At 40.8% G+C, this 22893-nt stretch overlaps 1 protein-coding gene across 1 annotated transcript in view; it reads right to left on the reverse strand.

Annotated features, from left to right (window-relative positions):
* Positions 1–22893, reverse strand: part of DSCAM (DS cell adhesion molecule) — a 589689-nt gene that overhangs the window by 222469 nt on the left and 344327 nt on the right. The window contains 4 exon segments of the mRNA XM_049785384.1: positions 4504–4779; positions 5465–5761; positions 12122–12397; positions 20010–20288. Coding sequence (XP_049641341.1) covers positions 4504–4779; positions 5465–5761; positions 12122–12397; positions 20010–20288 — 1128 coding nt within the window.

Consider the following 22893-nt stretch of genomic DNA (forward strand, 5'->3'; position numbering starts at 1 on the left):
CCTGAAAAACCTTAGTCACCTGTCCAAGAGGCTTTCAGGGAAAAAGGGAATGTAGCATAAAAATTAATTGAGACATACCTTCAGCTGACATTTTAAAGATTTCTCAGGTTTATAAACACACCTTATAGAGAACATTTGGGTGGATTCAAGTATTGCTTATTAAGTCTTACAGAATAGTTACTACTCTCAAATCTAGCTTTGCTGTTACATGCAATCATATCAAGGGTTAATATTTCAGGCCCCCTTCAGAATGCATGAACTGGAATAAGGTCAAAATAATAAATAAGACCAGTCTCTGGGAACTGAACATGGTAGCTAAAACTTCGAATAGCAAAAGCGACTCAAGAAGCTGTTCTAGGTCAAAAAATTATAGACATAAAAATATGCTGAACAATTTGCCCCTGTGATTTTTGCTTGGTAAAAGTTTTGTCTGAAAATATACCTTGCCAAGAAGTCAAGGATAAGTATTTCACCTTTTGCTTTAAATAAACGGAACAGAGCTTGAACTCAACTTGAGTCTTCGGCCTCTGTTGCCCTTCACCAACGTCTGTTGCATCCACCTTTTCAAGGGACACTAGAAGATTTCTTAGTGTCAGGACTAATCAGTCTGTGACAGGTAATAATATCCAGAGACAATAGAGGACCAGTCCATGGTAGGAAGCTTGTCACAAAGAGTAGGAAGTGAAGTTAGGGAAGAAAAGGAACCACTAAGAAATGAGAGTTGGTAATGATCACTCTGGACAAGAACTGGGTGCTGAAAGGAGATGAGTGATATGCCTCGTACCCATTCAGTAACAATATTGCAAACCAAAGTATGTAGAAGAAATAAAAGAAAGAGAGAGAGAGAAAGAAAGAGAAAGAAGAAAAAATTCTGCTCCAGAGGCAGGCAGGGGAGAGGGTAAGGGAGATGACAAAAGAGAAATGAGAGAACATTGGTGACAGAAATGTGCACTGATTAAGGGTAATATATAAATGAAATTCAATCATGAACAACTTTGTAACTGTGTATCTTACAGTGATCCAATTAAAGAATTTATTTATTAAACATTTAGATAACAGCTAATATATTCAAGTGAGTAGGTGATTCAATACATGAATGGTTTATGCTCATAAAAATGTGTGCTACTGAGGTTGGAGTGATAGTATGTACAATGAGTAGGGTACTTGCTTCACATGCAACAGATCCAGATTCAACCCCCAGTATCCTATTCCGTCCCCTGAGCTCATCAGGAGTGAACCCTAAGCACAAAGACAGGGCTAAGCACTGCAGGGTGTAGCCACAAAACAAGCCACCCAAAAATTCTTTGCTAGTATCATAGATATATTCTAAGGAGTCAAAACTCTGTTGGGAGGGGAAGGGAAAAAGGCTAATTGAAGTGGACTTTTGCTATTATTTCAACTCAAGAAAATAAGATTTAATATATATATATTTATGGTGGACTGGAACATTCTAAGCATAAATGTTAATGACTCAAATGACCTCTCTTTGAATTTATGGCTTCTAGAACATCGACCTGAATATATTTATATCCATATGGCCTAGTAGTTATATTTTCTACAACCTTTTCTCAAATAAATAATCTTAAAGGCAGAGAAAGGCCAACGTGAAAAGCAGTTTATTTGATATATTATTATAATGGAGAAACCCTGGCAACAAGCTAACTAGACTAGAATAGATAATTTTAGAATGCAATTTGTGGGCCAGAGTGATAGATAGCACTAGATGATAGATAGATAGATAGATAGATAGATAGATAGATAGATAGATAGATAGATAGATAGATAGATAGGGTGATTGCCTTGCATGCAGCTGATCTGGGTTCAATCCCTGACACCACTTAGGTCTTCTGAGCCCTTCCAGGAGTGATCCTTGAGCAAAGAGCCAGCTTTAAGCACTTCTGAATATGGCCCCAAAACAAAAACAAAATGTAGTTTGTTTGAAGATTCCTAGGGATGCCTGGAGTGGCATCCATTGTATGACAGGAAGATTCTAGAAGTTAAGCATTTTATATAATACTAAGGCATTATTCTCCTTTCGCACAATTTGGGCATTTGCATAAATGGATAAAAAATAGCAGGCAAGAGCCCCTTGGCATAAAGGCAGTGGGATCTTAACATCGGTTTGAGAAGGAGCACCAATATATTTGAGGATTTACTGAGAACTGGTCATTACCTCACATACTATCTTCCATTGAACCTGATTTCACTTACAGAAACTTGGTCAAACAATAGAAACAATCATATTTTTAACTTGGCCAAACAATAGAAATAATCATACTTTTTTAATAATGGTTTTTGGCTTTTGAGCCACACATGGTTACTTCAGGGGTTACTCCTGGCTCTGCATTCAGGAAATTATTCCTGGCGGGCTCAGGGGAACTATATGGGATGCCAGGAATCGAACCTGGTTCAGTAGCTCTTCCAGTTGTACTACCACTGTGGCCCAAAACAATGACATTTTTAATAAAATTAAATAAATGTAATAAACAATAATATTTTAATAAATTCAAATAAACAATGTTAATCATGCATTGCCTTTGTGATATTCTGGTGCCATGCAATGGGAAGAAATGTGGGGCATCCACAGTCTCTGAGCAGGACACGTTTCTGTGAGGAAAACACTTTGTGCTTTCAGTGACAGCCTCCACCAGGAACTCCCCAGCCCCCTTCTCATGGAATTTCATGAGTTTAAAGATGACAAGACTAAAGACTAGAGGAATTCAGGAATGTGCTGTTAGCAGACATTTTCCGGGAAAGCTAAGTAATGAGATGGTCGACTATTCTTACACACATGTGAGAATCCTGGGAAAGTTTGGGATATGGACTTGATTGGGGACATGTTTGGATGATGTGTCTAAACTCAGTGAACCAATCATTTCCGAGAACTCAACATTTGTGAAAAGGACAGTGCAAGACAGAGCAAGACAATGAAGAGACCAAAGTGTACAACAGACATAGCTTCAAGCTTTCCTCTGGGACTCACTTCAAAGACACTGCCGCATTTTATTTCTCTGCACAATGCTATAGACTACAAAGTAATGTATGGCTTGGTCATTTGCTAGATATATTTTATCTTTTGTCTCTGTGATTGGAAGGAGCATATTCTGAGCATATCATCATTTCCTTCCAGGCCCATGGTAGTGCCTTAATAAGACAGCCAGCCGTAAGTAAAGGTTAAAAAGAAGCCTCGCTACTAATTGACCATTTGTGCTGCTATAGCCAGTATCATTTTAGCAAAATTAATAATAACTTGAGAAAATTTTACCTACATGGAAATGAAAAGGTTTTCAAGAATGACTTGAGTCTTATCAATAGTGTAAACCATAATTCATCATGTATAACATGACAAACATTATAAGAGTACATGTATGTGTGTGCACCTACAAGTGTTGCTAAAATTGTAAACGCACGGGCTTGTGAGAAAAGAAAGTTGGAGATAATGACAAACCTACGCAGTTTTGCATCCAGAGAATTAAGAGCCAATCATGGGGACTCAGGAGAAAGCTTCAACAGCCTGAGCATGCTGTTATCACGACAGGAAGCCGCTTCCACCAATTTCTGAAATTGCTTCTAGATAGTTCAGGCCTATTTTCACCTCCACTTTATGTTGCTTATTTGCATTGTTGGAAATTCTCATTTTATGAGCAGGTGAGGGAACTAACTCAGGAAATAAATGGTTCCCCTGGGGATCTGCCACTAGAAACCTTTGGGTTTGTCAGGTCATTTTAGAAAATTGGAGCTGAGTTGCTTGGTCTCCCATTTCATCCTTATAACCTATGTCAAGATGTCAGCATGGAAAGCATAATTTCAAACTCAGAAAAATTCTCTATAGGGCCTTTAATTATGTAGTTTGAATAGTGTTGTTTTCTTAGACTCATAAACTTTTAAACAATTTTTAATAAACGTATTATTTAATTGAATCCCCACGAGATACACAGTTACAAAGTTGTTCATGATTGAGTCTCAGTTATATAATGTACACACCCTTCACCAGGGTACATTTCTTGTCACCAATGTCCCAAGTTTTTCTCTTGCCCTTCCCCTTGCCCTCTCTGCCTACCTCTGTGGCAGGCATTTTCTTCTCTCTCTTCTCTTTCTCTCTTCCTTTTTTTCCTTTTAAACACTGCATCTGTTCCTACTCACTATGAGTTATTACTTACTATATTATCTTTTGGTAGGACTCTGAAATAAATTTTTCCCAATATTTTTAAAAAAGAAAGTGAATTTTTCTAAAATTATCTACCAAAGAAGTAGATATCTTATGTGATACTGTGCTTCTGCTTCGTAGGATCCTGTGACAACACACATTCCCAGAAAAGAAAAGTCAGCCACGACATGAAAAGCAAATTCTCTGTGCTACAGTTCTTGGGAAAAGGAAGGAGTAAGTGAAAGCATTGAGCAATTCTTTCTACACCCTCCAATTCTTACTATGCAGATGTGGCGTGTCCCTCATGAGTGGTTTAGTGAAGCTGGGAGTTCAGTGACTAGAGAAGAAACACTTACCCTTGACTGTCACGTGAACACTCTGGCTGGTGGACAGCTGAGGCTGGACCAGTACATTGCACGTGTATTCGCCCTCATCCACTTCCTTTTGTACATCTGAGAGTTTGAGAGTTCCATTGTTCTCAAACGCCACTTGGCGGTGATTAAAAGGAAGCAGATTCGAGTTCTTGTACCACTTGATGGAGTAGTAAGGGTAGCCAATCACACGGCAGTGAATGTATGTGTCCCTCCCTGCTATTGCTGTGATATTTTTCATTGGTCGAATGCTTGCAGGCCCTGCAGAGACATAAAGAAACTCTTGAAAATAATTTAAGGGTATATCTCACGTGCAGAAATGGGTACGCATTTCCTTGGATTGTAAAACTATAGGTTATTTGCATGTAGGCACTTCTTTTCCAATTAAGCAACTTTTCTGCTGTTGACACGTTCTACTAAAAAGGGTTTTTTGTTTTGGTTTGGTTGGTCTGGTCTCTTAGTTTCATTATTTTGCAGTGAATCCAATGACCCTTGTATTTCAACCACCATTAAAATGCTTTTGATGATCTGACGAGTCACCTGCCTGGGGACACTCGTGCTCTTTCTGTGCTTCCACGGTTGACCTCTCTACCCGAGAGATGATGGCGATGAAGGTTATGCCAGTTCAGATACCATGTCCATGGAGGTTTAACACAAATGAAGAAGAGCAGAAGAGGAAGAAGGGGGAGATCATGCAGAGCATAACCAAGAAAGAGCAAGTGGGAAATTCTCAGAATCCACCAGAGATTAGGCTGACTACAGAACCCAAAGGCCATTTCCAATCTCAGCCCAATGGGTGCCCTCCCTAAGTGGCGGGGCGAGGGGTAGGAGTGGGCAGTCGCTGTCTACCCACTGGCATTCCAAGCCCCAGCTCGGTGCATGCAGAGCCCTGCCTCCCACCCCAATGAGTCACGTGTGTTTTTTGAGGAGCTGATTTGACAAGCACCTCTTACGTTTATTCGAGCCTGGTATAGGACGACTCCCGCTGAGTTGTTGGCCGTGCACCTGTAGACACCCCCGTCGCGGACCTGAGAGCTGGAGATGTTCAAGTAGCTGACCACGTTCCCCTCGGACGTGATCATCTGGCTGATGCGGTGGCTGCCCCCCTTGAGAATGGGGTCATCGTCCAGGGTCCACGTGATGGTGGGCAGCGGGGTTCCCTTCACATTGCACATGAGGGAGACAGGCTCTGCTGGGCTCACCACCTTTTCACTAAAGGCAGAAATAATTTTGGGAGTCCCATCTGCAGGATGACAAAGGATGGAAGGAAGTGGCATAGACAGCAGTTAAAGGGCTTCAAACACTGCATTTCCTTATCAGGAGGTAGACAGAGGCCAGGGTAGGGACACACAGACAAAAAGTTTTAGTTAGGTTTGATCGGCTAAGCTAACTTCAGTCAGAACTAACTCTCATTTTCCAGACAGATAAACAACACATTTTTGAGTTCTACTAAATCTATATTTCCTTCTTGGTGTCGTAGGGCAGACAAGACTACAAGCTGGATGCTGGTGTGAAAGCATGATTAGAGCCGAAAATGGCCTTGCCTCAGCCAAGGTGAGCTAATGATTTCATGTTATGCCTCAGACTGTTATTTTTCTCCAGGTCAATTTGAATATTTGTTTTCAGTGTGCAGGGACTACACACTGTTGTGTTCTCAAGGGTTCTCCTGAGAACGTCTAGGTTCTCAGGAGACCAGATGGTGCCAGGGATCGAACCCAAACCACCTCATCCAAAGCAGGCACTCAGCCCATTGAGTGTTCTCTCTGGCTTTTTCCTTCTGTTTAATCCAAAGTTGTATCCAAGGGATTTCTTGGATGAATATAGGGCAGACCAGCAGGGTGCTGGAGCAATAGCACAGTGGGGAGGGATTTCTTGGATGAATATAGGGCAGACCAGCAGGGTGCTGGAGCAATAGCACAGTGGGGAGGGACTTTGCCTTGCGTGTGGTTAACCAGGGTTTATTCCCTGGCATCCCATACGGTCCCCTGAGCCTGCCAGGAGTAATTTCTGACCACAAAACAAGGAGTAAACCCTGGAGTGCTTCCAGGTGTAGCCTCAAAACAAACAAAAATGATCATAAATTCTTTAACACTTTTTATCACAAGAAACCACAATCTCTGGAATTAAAGGCAAATGGAAAATAAATGCACCTAGGTTTCCTGAGAACTGTGAGAGTGTGGAAACTCAAGGCAGGTAGAGTCTCCCAGCCTCTACAGAGGAAAAGTATCTAAATGGCCATATCCTTTTCCATTCAAGATGGGGCACTTAAGAATAAAATGGATGCTCCAGAAAAATCACCTCAGAAGGGCAGATCTATCCCATGATCATGCCAAGCAAGCAATGACAATTTTTATAAGCATAAACCCTACAAATCCCCATAGGATCTTCAATAGAACAAACTATCACATTCCAATCTTTTTCTGCTCACATATATGGACTCTTTCCATCACATCCCATGCAATTATTATAGTAGTAATGATGACATCTATGGTAGTAATCACAAATGTGGGTTTTTATGTCCCTCCATAGAAAGTCAAAATAAAAAAAGAATAGCCACTAATGAGTCACCGTGGACACCTTCCTTTTTTTTCTAGACATAGTTAGTGGTTCATCCTGACATAATTATGACCGTGCAACAGGATTTCAAAATCTGATAATAAATCTTGCAGAGGGAGCTTTTGCTGGAGAGCACAAGTGATGCTCAGAGGACCTAATACCATCCCAGACAGTGGAAATGGACGGTCAATGAAAGGCCCAGCAGTGCGTTGTTACTCAGGGCAGGTGGTGCTGCTGATGACCACTAAGGGCACAAGTGGTAGTTCTTGGGAGCCCTTCAGAGCCACACCCAGTTGTATTGAAAGGGATCATGTGCCTCTGGAATTTAAACTAAGGTTCCTCTATAGGCCAACTTTGTCATCATCTTCCCTGAGTTATTTCCTTGATCTAAGAAGAATTTGGAGGCTTCTCTTCAGGGTTTATCTCCTAAGGTATTATGACAAAAAACATATTTTAGGTCTTTATTCTCATTGTAAAATTTACTTATGAATTCCTTGTTGAAAATGAGAGGAGGGGCTGGCGAGGTGGTGCTAGAGGTAAGGTGTCTGCCTTGCAAGCGCTAGCCAAGGAAGGACCGCAGTTTGATCCCCTGGTGTCCCATATGGTCCCCCCAAGCCAGGGGCAATTTCTGAGTGCTTAGCCAGGAGTAACCCTTGAGCATCAAACGGGTGTGGCCGAAAAACCCAAAAAAAAGAAAATGAGAGAAGAATAATATAACACCTTCAAGAGCCTCCCCCCTACCCCCATGTATTGGGAAAGACAGCACCTTAGAAACTTTTCATTTGCAAATTCCTGAGTCATTGTACTCATGAATTTGAGTCATTTTACTCATGAATTTACTCCTGTTTTTGGGTGACTGGAGAAAATCTGCCTAATGTCTTTACCCCCACCTCCACCCCAAATGCATTCATAATAGTGAAATACTCTGAGGCTTTTGGCAGAAACCTTCCCTTTCATGTCCTATTAAATTGGAGATAAGGCTCCTCAACATAATCTAAGAAAGGACCTGCATTTTCAGAGTAGGACACTGTTCCCACAAACTAATTCCGTGGAGAAGTTAGACAACCGCCCTACTTTTTGCAACAAACATAGACAACATATTCATACTCAGAAAGGCAGAGGTCATCATACCTAACTTTTCAATTCAGCATTTTTCTTGGCCCTGATTTTAAGCCCATGCACATCTTTAACTATTTTATTTTAATATTTAGGAAAGTTTTCTTCAGTGAACTTTTTTTTTTTGGTAGAAAAATTTGACACACAGTATAAAGTGTTTAATTTCAAGATATATGCAAGCGTTAAAAAAAATCAAGATTTTAAACTTTTCTATCACCTCACGTTTCCAGTACACTTTGGGCCTCCTTTCAATCAATTCCTCCCACCCATCCTCCCCACTCAGTGCTCTATTTTTTTTTTTTTTACCATTTTTTTTGCCTGGTCTTGAGGCTCAAATTCATATAATCATATGTGTGTACTTCTTATATTACTATATATTACATAGTATGGTAGGAAAAGTTAAGAAATGCAATATTGGGGGCCCGGAGAGATAGCACAGTGGCATTTGCCTTGCAAGCAGCCTATCCAGGACCAAAGGTGGTTGGTTCGAATCCCAGTGTCCCATATGGTCCCCCATGCCTGCCAGGAGCTATTTCTGAGCAGACAGCCAGGAGTAACCCCTGAGCACCGCCGGGTGTGGCCCCAAAACAAAAAACAAAACAAAACAAAACAAAAGAAATGCAATATTGGAACAGTGGTAAGGAAAGGGGGAATAAAAAGATATTGCCCGAAGGGAGGGAAAGAATGATTGGATGAAAGAATGGGCCTAAGGGAGCTTGCAACCAGGTTGACCTCTGCCCTGGGGCTGGACCAATATTTCAGCATCTTTTTCCCATTTAAGAGCCCATATTGTCTAAACATAATGAAGATATGGTTCAAGCCCATCTTTATTTAAAAGGTATAAAAAGGAAATTAGGGATCTGGGAGTTTCTCTCCATTCTTTCCTTTTTCTATAATCTTCTACCGAATTTGGCTAGTTGCTGTCAGGTCTCTCTCTCTCTGACTTCTAATTTTAACTATTTGAAGACAAGAACCAAAGAATCTACAATAATAGAACCTTTGAGCTAAAGTAGTGTTTCCAAATAGAGCAACTGGGGGAGGTTACTGGAACAATATGGAATAGACTTAGGTACAATGGATGGGGAGGTAGCTTTCTGTTTGTTTGCTTAGAGAAGCAGTTGGCCAAAGGGAGAGTTGAGTGATTATTCTTTTCTTAAAATGGAATAGTATAGGCCAAGTGAGTTTGATAACGTCTGGTCTAATGTGTGCTCCCTGTACAATCCTGCCAATTAAAATAAATCAAGTCTCTCATAGCTATTTTTCTTCCTTCCTATTACAAATACATATTTTGGTCAACTCTCTTTAGTTGACATCCAAAGTATTCTTCCATCTCTTCAGTGTTCTTGTCTTAGATATTTTTGAAGAATTACTTTGCAAAAGGTTCCCTAGACATCAGTTGGAAACCACCTCAGATTCTGTAATGGAAAGGTGTCCATTCTGAGTTCATAGTATTCGGAGTGTTTATAACTTCTGTTACTGCAAGTCTATTTCCCTAAGACTATTAGAAGGCCTGTACTGGGATTGCTGGGCACTGCTGAAGCAGAAACCTGCTATGTATCTGTAATTGCATCTCTGCACTCTTCTGCTGCATTAGCACTGTCATCTCTCAGAAGAGGCAAAAATAAAGTGAAGCTTCTTATCCTGAATGGAAAAGGACACGGACAAATAAAGCCAGGAGTCTGTTCCGGATGCTGCTTGGCTCCTTTTCTTATTCAAGTGACAGGCTTTGGGGGAGATGAAAGCAGACTTTATTTTCCCAGTGAGACTGGGTGTCTTTGAAATCTTTCTTGCTGTCACTCTCTGATAACCTGAACTCTTTCGGCATCATTATGGATTATCAATCTGCTCTTTGAGTTTTCTTAGTCACACAAGATGGTTGCCAAGGTAACTGGGATTAGACAGGTAATCTCTCCCTTTTCTACAAAGAACCTAAAAATAGTGACTATCTAAGGTCTCCAGTGCTTCATTCACAAACTGGCTCTGTACAAATTGATTACTTTCTGCACTTAATTATTACGTGGAACACACTGTCAGGCATTTAATGAGTATCATGCCTGCAGCTAATTTCATCTTGGCTTTCAACAACTTCGGTCTGCAAGTGAGTGCTTGAATCAAAATAAGAATCTCATTGCCAAACCTCCTTCTTTTTAAATACTATTTGTGGTTAAAACTGTGTAGTGCTAGAAGTCTCTAGCATCAAGACATGTTAAGACTTATTTTTCTATATAGGTGGATTTTATTTTCTTTCCCTTTAGGCAAAATGAAAATTGTGTAATTGTTTAAGTCAACTGATAGCAGATTAATTTTAAAGCATTTCCAACAGGGCATGCAAATATATATATATATATATATATATATATATATATATATATATTTAACAGCTACTTCAATTATCTGGTGATAAGCATAAGTCTCATTAGAATGTCACCTGAGAGCTGAGAATCTCTTTCAGGCTGTGGGTCAGCTTGAAGATCAAGTAAACAGTGGGTACTTAAGGAAACAATTCAACAGACTTAAGTCTATTATTATAGCCCTAAGGTAATTCCTCACACATTTGATTCATTGAAATATGTAAATCCTATATGTTTTGCAGGAGTGGAGAATGATCTGTTACAGGCAGGACTTATTCCTGGTTCTGAACTCAGGTCTCCCTCCTGGTAAGGCTCAGTGGACTACATGGTGCTATGGATGAGCATTCAAACTGGAGTCAGCTGTACTCAAGATCAATGCTCTACCTCCTGTTCGATCTCTTCGACCCCTGAGTACTAATTTTTTCCATTTCATAAAGTACTCAATTGCAAAGGTGCTTTTCATTTTTTCCTCCAAAGTTTGTTTCCCCACCAAAAGAACACAGGGACAGTTTTTGGCTGTCATTACCTAAAGGGGGAGTTCTTTTTTTTTTTTTTTTTTTTTTGTAGTTACATCCATCCATGGTCAGGGATTACTCCTGGTTCTGCACTCAGAAATTGCTCCTGGCAGACTCAGGGGACCATGTGGGATGTCTGGAATCAAACCTGAGTTCCTCCCAGGTTGGCCGGGTACAAGGCAAATGCCTTACTTCTGCACCATCACTTCGGCCCTGAAGGATGAGTTCTATTAGCTTCTAGCAACTAGGGGCTAAAGAATACACAGAATTCTTCAGAGTATTGTAATGGCTTAACTTTAGGACAACTATCTTGACCCCAGACCACCAATCTTGCCATTTGTCTTCCTTCAAAAATGAACTCCATAAATAACCCTTACAGATTCACCGCAATTCTGTTTAGTGATTGACAACTTCCTGGAAAGTGGCCCCTAAAACCATAACAGCAATCAAGTTCAAAGATAGGATATTTCTGATTACTAACTAATCTTGAAATTGTAGCCCTGGTCCCTACTGCTTTGTGACAATTGTAACCTGGTGGAGATATCTGTTCATTTGTTTGTACATCTGCTCTAGGAGAATATGTTCTCCTCCCTCCTTTAGAAAGGCTTGAAAGATTTGTGATCAGGTTGCAGAATTGGAGTCTAGAACCCTGTGTGGTCATTGGCTAACACTTTTTTGAAATTCTTAAACTTGTCCAGGACTCTGAGTCTCTCTGTGTGCCCTAAAGAGGATTAGAATAGCATTGAAAAGAGAAGTGAATAACAAGACTATAGGTGTGAAATTTTCCAAGATATGCATCCCCAAGTTCCTTTGAACACAGGAATGTGTCTTAAACTTATGTGACTGATGCTGTTTCTAACATCTACAGTGTTCATTTCATTCACACTTGTTCTTCCATGGTCCTGCTCTTGTTGGTAGAAAATTAGGGCAGAGCTAGCAGCAGACTAGAGAGAAGGACTTGTGTAACTGGGAATCTTCAGGTCCACCACCACCTTGGGTCCCTTTGTAAGAGCTGTGGGTTTGGGTTCTTTCATTCAGCCAAGTGCTAAAGCATGGCCCACTGACCTTCAAGGACCACCTGCACGTAGTCCTGGGCAGATAGCTTGTCTTTGCGCACAAAGCACTGGTAGGCGCCACCATCACTCTTGACCATGTGATCCATTATAAGGTTCTCATGGTTGATTCCTGTGATCCTCACGTTCTTCCCAGGGTTGAGGATTTCACCGTTTCGGTACCAGGAGAGTTCCTGGTCCTCACTGCCTGTGACGCTGCAGGACAAAGACACCTGGCTGCCCACGCTGCTCTTCACCTTCCTGGGGCTGATGGTCGCTTTCAGAGGTTCTGCAGAGGTAGGAAAGAGAAACAGCTGGTGAAAACATTGGGCAAATGAATGCTTCTTGGAGCACACTCTTTGGTTGGGGTTCTCCCATGTCATGGTCAGGGGGCCGGGGCGGGAGATTACTCCTTGTGATACTCAGTCAACAAGGTCAGCAATTCAGTGCAAGGGCCAGAGAATGCAATACTGCTGGAGCACTGTCCTCATGATGCCGCTGCTCAGTCTAGTTCCTTAGTGCCCTTCTCACTTAGGAATAAGCACATACTTGCCTGCATGCTTATTTTTTGAACACCTTACTCCAATTATCGGAGGCACTAGTGTTGGTTCGCTTGCCTTCTTACTGAGAAAATGGGTGATTACTCCACAGACACGATGCAATACAATACATATTTCCTATATAAATAGGGATATAGAAAAGTGAAATCCTAGTGGCTTGTCCCAAAATGGTATTGAGAGGTTTGTCTGGACACACACACACACACACACACACACACACACACACACACACACACACACTATGTATACATCAGCTGTATGAAAAAAGGTTACTATCAGCATCTGTGGTCATGACAACAGAGATTTTCCTTAAAATGAAGCTAAGTGGTCTGGACAAGAATGGAATATCCAATGTTTCCTTTCAATAATCCAAATTTACTGCAGCAAATGTTTCTAGAACATCTTATGCAGGCCTGGAATCAGGCAAGATCTGGATGCGAGATAATGCCAAATGACATGGTGAGGCATGTACCAGAAAATTGTGAGATATGTTTGAATGTTTTTTCAGTTCCTCTGGGTCTGGCCAATTCTGTTTAAATCTTTACAGAGAGGAATGCAGATTCAATACAGATCTACTAACCAAATCCACTCAATAGGGAAATGGCAAAAGTCAGTTCTCTACTCTAGTTAATCCTGACTTTTGACACTGGAAGATGAAATCTTTGAGCCTAATAGGTTCAATCTTTGAAGTGAAAAAGAGAGATGTAAGTATGAGCTAAGGTGGTGGAAATGTTGTCTGGTTGAGTCTCTGGAGCATAATGTGGAGATTTCTCAAATAACTAAGAATAGAGCTTCCATATGATGAAGCAATTCCACTTCTTGGCTTCTAGCCCTCGGAACACAAAAACATTAAGTTGAAAAGATATTCACACATTTGTGTTCTCTGCAGTACTTAGTGCAAAAGCCATAACAGGGAAAGAATAATGAACAGTAGACTGTTAGTTAGAAAAGTTTGTGGTACAGATAAACCATGGAATATTGTTCATACATAAAAAAAGATAAAATTATGCCATTAGTTGCAAGCTTGAGTAAACTGAAAAGCATAGTATTATGTAAAGAAAGTCAGAGGGAGGAGACCAAAAATCATATATATGTTCTCATTCATCTGTCGTATACAGAGTGACAAGACAAGGGAATAGAGGTATCAAATAATGGCAAACAAATGGCTCTGTATTACATAAATGAGAATCTCAAAGAAAGGAGGGAGTGCAAGTGGGATAGGAAGGTGGGTTGGTACTGGTCAAGGGTATAAGCCATTTATGATGGGCTCAGGGGACCATATTGGGTGTCAGGGATCAAACCCAGGTTGGCCCCATGCAAGGCAAATAGTTTTCCCACTGTACTATTGCTCTGGCCCCAGGTTTTTTTTTTTTAAACAATGTGAGTTTGATAAGTAAATAGGGGGGGGGGGAGGAGAAAGCCATGGGTCATTGGTGGAGGAAATACTGATATGAATAGTAGTGTTGGAGCTGAAACATTAAATGTACATCTCTGTAGAAATTCACCACTATCCACATATCTGTTGTTATGAAAGCTCTATAAAGTCATAGTACTTAAATAAATGTATACATGTTTTTAAATACTCCATGGAGATATTTAGTCTATTTAAGAGTTAGATGTGTCAGTGGGGGATGCTCTCGGATCTCAAGGGTTGGCAGTAGGCCTAGAGATACAGCAAGAAGGAGGCATTTTATGAGCAGAAGTGCTACATTGGGGTGGGACATACAACCACAGATCAGAAACGTTTCCTGATTCTATTCTCACGGAGAGAGAATCTTCAAAACAATGGTTTAAAAACAACAACTGCACTTCAGAATGGACAAAAAGAACCTGGATATTTGCAGATTTAATCAGAAAGAACAATAGGCAGCATTAAAGAATGTCCAGGTTGTTAGTGGTATCAGGAAACACTACTTCAAGCAATGAATGGATCAACCTGTGTTGGGCACTAAGGAAAGATGGAAATTAGTCAGCCAAATAGGTATAATTGCCAATATCTTTTTACAGCACAATGAGGACTCAATCTAGGACAGAGCAGAGTGGGTAGTACAAAGGAGACACATTGGAGACCCCATATCTGGAACGTGGCAGGAAATGGTAACTAGTGTGATTAGGATTCTGCTCTTTAAATGTGTCCCTTAAGGCTAATATAAGAGTTAAGAGCTTGCCTTGTAAAGAAAAAGGACCAATATGACAATAATAATTGGAAAAGACCACTCTGGACAAGAACTGGGAGCTAAAAGGAAGTAAAGTGATATGCATAATACTCCTCAGTAACAATATTGCAAAGCACGGTGACTTAAAGAAAGAAAGAGAGGGTGAGGTAAAAGAGAGTGGCCAGAGTGGTAGTATAGCACATAAGGTGTTTGTCTTGCAGGCAGCTGACCTGGATCCTATTCCTGGCAACCCATATGGTCTCCTGAACACTGCCAGGAGTCACTCTTGAGCACAGAGTCAGGAGTAACTCCCGAGCATCACATGGTGCGGCCCAAAAATAAGAGAGAGAGAGAAAAAAAGTGTCTGCTAAAGGCTAGGGGAGTGAGGCAGGAGGGTAGCGGAAAATGAACACTGGTGAAGGGATGATGTGGGAACATTGTATGACTAAAATTTAATGATCAATAACCTTTAGCTTTTTATCTCATAGCGTTTTACTTTTTTTTAAAAGTAGAGTTTGCCTTAATCTCAGAGGAGAGAGTGAGCCAACTCCCTGCTCTGCTGAAACCATAATAGTTGCACCCACTAGCCACAATCACAGCTTCTACAATGGCCCTGTTTCCCCACCCTTCTATGATTCTCTACAGAGACACCAATCTGACCAAAACTACAGGTATTCTTGTATTTAAGGTTAATGTCATGAGGACTTTTTTGTAATGAGTTCAGGCACCCTTCTCCACCTTCTCATACTTCAGGTAGGCCTGGCAGCCTTTTAACAAAAGCTGTAGTATCAGCAGTAGTGCTTAGAATTTCTGGACAAGTCCAGTGTTTATAAAACTGTCATTCCTGTAGGAACACACCAATTTAGGTGCCACTGTGTATCTGAAGCCACCTAATGTTCAGAAACAAAAGAAGTTGCAGAATGATCAATTGGCAACAATAGCATATTAAACCTTCTGACAGTGACTTAATGACCTCATTGGAGATACAATAGTTTTCACAATTTTTCTTGTTTCTGTACTTTTTAAAAATTATTTTCCCCCTATTTCTTCTTCTTCTTCTTCTTCTTCTTCTTCTTCTTCTTCTTCTTCTTCTTCTTCTTCTTCTTCTTCTTCTTCTTCTTCTTCTTCTTCTTCTTCTTCTTCTTCTTCTTCTTCTTCTTCTCCTCCTCCTCCTCCTTCTTTCTCTTCCTCTTCTTCTCCTCTTCCTCCTCCTCCTTCTCCTATTCTTCTTCTTATCTTTCTCCTTCTTTTATTTATACCTTTTAAATACATTTGCTCCCACTTACCTGTAAATAAATGCATTATGATCAACTATGTCAATTATGTGATACATAATCTTTAAAGAAAGCCATTTATATAAAAATTAAAATAGTTTGCCTTGTGGATTCCAGTTTAATTTTTAGTATTTCACAGGACTCCCTGAGCATTACTTCAACTAACCTCGAGCATCTCTGCTTGAGGTCCACCCACCCAATAAACATAAAATAAATCTCACTAAATATCTTCTCTTCATTTGGGAAAACTGCTCCCCTGCTACTCAATAAGGAAGATGAATTTACCTGAAGGACATCAGAACATTAATTGAAAAGGATGTCTCTCCTCCTATGTTCACTGCTGCCATTTCCATGATGGGGAAACATGAAATGCACCTTTATGGCCATTGACAGATGATGGGATAAAGCAGCCATGGTTCATTGGCTCAGTGGAATATTGCTCTGCCACTGGAGCAGATGGGACTGTGTTCTTTAGAACAAAACACATAGACTTTGAGGTCATTATGTTCAGTGAAATAAGGAATTGAAAGATCATTACAATGTAGTTTCACTCATATGTATTCGCTCATATAAATTACTAAAGTTAATGAACTGATAACAGCCAAAGTAACTCACAGATTTGGTGAAAACTATGGTGACATGGAGGGAAAATGGTGGATGGTGGAAGGAATGAGGAGTCAATGGGCTCTTTTTGGTAGTTGAACAACAGTGAAATGGTGGTGGTGGGAATAATAGAGCCTACACAAATAAGAGCTGATGCTACTGACTTTTATCCCACATTATTTTAAACATATGATAAAGCAGTAAAAAATTGTATAAAATATAACATCAAGTAGCCCAAATGGTAAATTTTATATTACAATAATTTAAAAAAATAAAAGAAGGGGGTCATCAAAAACTGGAAATTGAGCTTCCATATTATCCAGTATACCACCCCTAGGGATATACCCTAGGAACATAAAAAGACCTTCTGCACACGTATATTTATTGCAGCACTATTTACAATAGACAGAATCTGGAAACAACCCAGATGCCTGACAACAGATGAGTGGCTAAAGAAACTGTGGTACATATACACAATGGAATACTATGCAGCTGTCAGAAGAAATGAAGTCATGAAATTTTCCTATACATGGATGGACATGAAAACAATTATGCTGAGTGAAATAAGTCAGAGGGAGAGAGATAGACATAGAATATTCACACTCATCTCTGGGCTTAAAAAAAAACCTGACACTATTGTAGTATTACCCAGAGACAATAGAGATGAGGACTGGAAGGATGTCATGGTATAAAGCTTGCCACAAAATGTGGTAAGTTCAGTTAGAGAAATAAGTATGCTGACACTATCATGACAATGGTAGTGAGTGAGAGAAATAAAAGATAGGCAGAGGATTGGGGGGAGAAGGGAGATGGGGAATAGTGATGGTGGAAAAATTGCACTGGTGAAGGGTGGGTGTTCTTTCTTTATAAGTGAAACCCAACTACAAACATGTTTGTAATTATAGTACCTAAATAAAGATATTAATTAAAAAAAGAAGGGGGCCAGAGTTATAGCACAGGATTAGGGCATTTTTAGCATGTGGCCAAGCTTGGAAAGGCCTGGGTTTGTCCTAGCAACCCATATGGTTCCCCAAGCCTGCCAGGAGCAATTTCTGAGTAGAGCTAGAAGTAACTTCTAAGTGTTGCCAAGTGTGGTCCCCAAACCCACCCCCCATATAAAGAAATAATAAATAAATAAATAAAATAAGGAAACTGAAGCAAAATATGTCATTGGAGCAGAATTTATAGTCTTAAAATTACACTGAACATTAAAAGCAAAAGAAGCCATCAAATCCAGGGCAGTTTTGAAGTTGGCACCTAAGAGAAATGTATTCTGTACAATGGCAGAGATTAAAAACGTAGGAACTATAGAGAGACAAGAACATTGCAGTGTCATTGGCAATCTCATCCCAAGGTGGCAGGAAAGGAAAAGAATGAAAAAATGTAGAAGGAAGTCAGATGCTTCCACAAATACTTTGAAAATGTGGAGAGCACTTAAATGCCTTTGCAGAGAAAGACAGGAAGCACTCTGGAAGTCAGCAGAAGACAGGGAAGGGAACAGAGACAGGGCATCGCATTGGCTTTTAAAAAGGCTTCTTTTTTTTTATTTTTCTTTGCAGGCATTCAAGTATTTCAAAAGAATCTTTCATGTGGAGAGAGCAGCGTGGCTTGCAATCAGAAAAAGAATGCTTTTGTGCAGGAAGTCGAGGTAAGTTCGATTCAGAAGAAAAAAGATGGTTTTAAAGCAAAAGAATAGAAATTGGGTAGGTTTAGTTGAGATGCTCATGATAATATTTTCAAATATCAACTTTATTCAACTGGAAGTGTGGGGGAGTGACCTTGAAAGACAAGTTAATCAGGAAGAGAATTTGATCCTTTGAAATAATTTTCTTTTATTTTAGTTGATCATAAGACATTTATTTTCAGAGAAGTTGAAATAATTCTTAAAATGGATTATTTCATCACTCAGGCTCTTCAGCTATGTAGCTATGGCTATACAGACTCTATTATCCATTTTTTCTCCGGGTAAGCCTGTCTGTTGTACAGAACTCAACCTCCACAGTAGATTCCAGGTAGGATGGGGCTATTGACACATCATTTTGGGTAAGCTTGGTATTAGAATAGTTTACACCCCAAGTTATATCAGAGAGGCGATTCAAGACATAGGCATGGGACTGGAAACAAAATTAGGGTTAGAAAATGGTGCATTTTGTTTAGCTCAGTTAACCAAAGAAAATATACCAAGTGCTATAAAAGTGACATATACAAACATGCCCTGTATAATTCACTTTGTTTTACTTTCATAGTGAAATAGAGTGTGTTTGACTAGATAAGAGTGACCCCGACCTTTCTCCCACTGTTCTTTGGATTCTACTCTACCCTCTTTCTCAAGTCATTCTTCAAGACAATTCCTATAAATTAATTAAAGTAGAAATATACTCTGTAATCTGAGTCCAAGTCCAAAATATTGTAAGTTAGAGTCCTATATTTGTGCTGAGAAGAGCCTCATTTAAGAATTAAAAAAATGGGGCCGGGCGGTGGCGCTGGAGGTAAGGTGCCTGCCTTGCCTGCGCTAGCCTAGGACAGACCTCGGTTCGATCCCCCGGCGTCCCATATGGTCCCCCAAGAAGCCAGGAGCAACTTCTGAGCGCATAGCCAGGAGTAACCCCTGAGCGTCACAGGGTGTGGCCCAAAAACCAAAAAAAAAAAAAAAAAAAAAAAGAAGAATTAAAAAAATTTGTTATGGGGGCCAGAGAGATAGCATGGAGGTAAGACTGTCCATATCTTCTTGCCTTGGTGGTTTGAATCCCGCATCCCATATGGTCCCCCAAGCCTTCCAGGAGCTATTTCTAGCATAGAGCCAGGAGTAACCCCTGAGCGCTGCTGGGTGTGACCCCACAACAATGTGTATGGTGATCAGAGGTTACTTCTGGCTCTGGCTGTTGTTGGGGTCCACTCCTGGATATTGTTGGGGAACAAATGGAATGTCAGAGATTGAACCCAGTGGGCAACATGCAAAGCAAAAGCCCCCTTTTTGCTCTACTATCACTCCAACCCCAAATTACAAAAGCTGGAAGGAGGCCAAGAACAATAATGTTGAAGGGTCTCTTGGGGTCTCAAGGAAATCTCCTAAATTTGGGGATGCAACAAGCCTGAGCTTCAAGTCAAAACCCCAACCACATTCACTGAAGCACTTAGTGTCCTCTGTGACCTTGACTCACCTGAAAAATAGGGTTTATCTACATTCCAACAGGTCTTCCATGAGAACTGATAGAGGACTGTAGTGAAAGCTAGAGTTCACCCCCAAACAAGAACCCCAATAATAAAGGCAGCACTTTCCTTGCAGGTGACAGAGGGGAGTAACTTACGTTTCACGTACAGGCGGCCAATGACCTTGGCAGTTCCATATCTGTTTGACACTTCACAGACGTAGCTGCCTGAGTCAGATGGACGCGTGTTCTCGATGAGCAGCCCCGTCACCGTCTTCTGGAACCTTCCAGAAAGTTCCAGGGGCATGTTGTCCTTTAGCCAGCGGTAATCTGGCTCTGGGTGCCCAAGCGCTTTGCAAGGCAGCTCCACGTGCTGCCCTGCCATGGCTTTGCGATGGTCAAACCCATCCAGGAGCGATGGGGCTGAGTTCGCTGGATCTGCAGAAAAAAGAAAAGAACACATGTCCGTGAGGCATGGAAGGACCTACTGTGAACTGTGAAGCCTTCCTGGAGAATGTCATCACCCTTCATCAGAGAAGCTGTGGATATCAATATCTAATATTTGGCATACCAGTGAGGAAAAGATAAATTTGTAGAAACTCCTCCCACTCAGAGTTTGCAATACATGTATGCGCAGTGTCCCCTATTTTCATTTCCTGCTAAACAATAAAAGACTCTTGAAATAGGCACGCAGACAAGAAGTCAGATATTTCTTGCAAAGTAACAGCAGTGGTCATGGAGACGGGTCATAGGGATAGAGCACATACAAGAACCCTGAATTTCATCCCTAGTACTAACCAATATCCTGAGTACTGCCAACTGAATTCTGCACCAGAGGTACTTTCCAAGCACCCTTGGGTATGTGCTTCCCCATACAAAAAAAAAAATTCAACCTTTAGCAGAAAATTTTTTGTTTATGTTTTTGGGCCATATCCCTTATCACTTAGGGATTACTCCTGGCTCTGGAATCATTCCTGGCAGTGATCAGAGGACCATATGGGATGCTGGGTTCAAAACTGGGTTAGCCACATGTCTAATATTATAGTAAATAATTATATAGCTACAGTGAAGAGCTTTAATAGAGTTATTGAATTTGGAAGTATTTCCTTTATTAGTTTCACAATTACAGGTAAATGCTATGTCCAGGGTCTTAAAAATTGGTGACATGTGGGTGAAATTAAGTCAGGAATGATGCTCTGATGGACTCATAGGACATCAGAGACATGTGTGGAAAATAACAATGAATAGGTTAACTGACATACAGAGTTAACATAGCTTGTAGGGACTGAAATGGAACAAATATGCAGGGTCCCACAAATGAGTTCAGGTTGACTAAGGGTCATGTGAAGGGCAGGGGATTTTGCAGTTGGGCTCCATGAACCAACTCCCAGAGAAGATTTAAACTAAGGTCAGATGAACAGTCAGGTATGATGAAAAAGAGGACCTTCTAGAAGATTGACTGTGACACTCTTTTTAAATATCTATAAACAATGTACAAGCTCATTTTTTTCTTGATTTATTTTTTAAAATTTTGGAAATTATCCCAAGTTGTGTGTATGTGGGGACCAGGGGTTGTTTCCAAGTGACACGTGACCAACTGGACTGTTGGTTCAATGAGACATTTTGAGGATGCCCTGCTTTTGGGGGAGGTGAGGGTCTGGAAATGCTTGGAAATACCAGGGCAATCCTGGTTGTTGCATTCCCCTGTGATGCTGTTCTTTTTTTTTTTTTTTTTTTTTTTTGGTTTTTTGGGCCACACCCGTTTGACGCTCAGGGGTTACTCCTGGCTATGTGCTCAGAAATCGCCCCTGGCTTGGGGGGACCATATGGGACGCCGGGGGATCGAACCGCGGTCCGTTCCTTGGCTAGCGCTTGTAAGGCAGACACCTTACCTCTAGCGCCACCTTCCCGGCCCCTGATGCTGTTCTTGAACTGCCTGGCAGATGGAACCCCCTGTAGATCAACTGTTCTGGGGGACCCTTGTAGAGCCACTACTTCAGGAATTTTCCTTGAGGCAGAAGTCTTGGAGACATCACTCCAGAGATGGTAAATGGACAGCACAAAGAAGGGTGCACTTTCCCATAATCAGAAATAACTCAGGCTAGACTCAGGGCTGTCCATCCTACCTCACAGAGAGCTATGGTCAAGAGAGATAAGGTTGCTTTTTTTATTTGTTTTGGTTTTTGGGCCACACCCAGTGAAGCTCAGGGGTTACTCCTGGCTATGCACTCAGGAATAGCTCCTGGATTGGGAGACCAGATGGGACAATGGGGTTCAAATCCAGGTCTGTCCTGGAAATCTGTGTGCAAGGCAAATGCCCTACTGCTGTGCTATTGCTCCAGTCCTAAGGTTGCTTTTCTGACCTGTTGTATTGTTCCCAAACATTTCTAATTCCCAATGTTGATGTTTTCGCCTTAGTGCCTCAAGTTCCTGGTGAGCCCATCTTTGGGGTCCTGGGTTTTAATATGACACCCAACTATTAATCCAAAACAAAAAAGGCATTCCCCCCAACTTAATCTTTAATTTTTGTCTAGCCCTTTGATATATAAAAGTCCACCTGGATGGGTCCTTTTGTCTCTTACTCTATCCTTCCTCGCCTAGTGGAACTTGTATTGGGAGAATAAAGAAAGGCTAGATTGGCTTGGCACCAGAGAAACCAAGAGGCAAGAAGAAAACTGACTCCATGATTCTTTTCTGACTGGCTTGGTTAATTAATTGTTCATTACTATCTGCATTAAACCTATCTGCCCAGAGGTGAAAATATAGCATATGGGGTGATTTCACAACATGAAGATTTATTTTGTAACTGACGCCTGAACAAAAACCGCTACCCCTTTTATCTTTTAGATAAGCTTTTTGCTTAGAAACTTAGGACATGAATTACTTTGTTTTACCTCATATTTCTACATTTTTCTATAAAGTCAAGGGAGAGATGTTGAAATAATTCGATTTCATTCTATTTAGGATAATTCTTCTTTGCTGGTGCTTATCACTCATTTGATTGAAGTACCTTTGGGTTTGGTCCCTTACCTTACCTGTTCTC

Source organism: Suncus etruscus, chromosome 13 (assembly GCF_024139225.1).
Source record: "Suncus etruscus isolate mSunEtr1 chromosome 13, mSunEtr1.pri.cur, whole genome shotgun sequence".
Taxonomy (NCBI): domain Eukaryota; kingdom Metazoa; phylum Chordata; class Mammalia; order Eulipotyphla; family Soricidae; genus Suncus; species Suncus etruscus.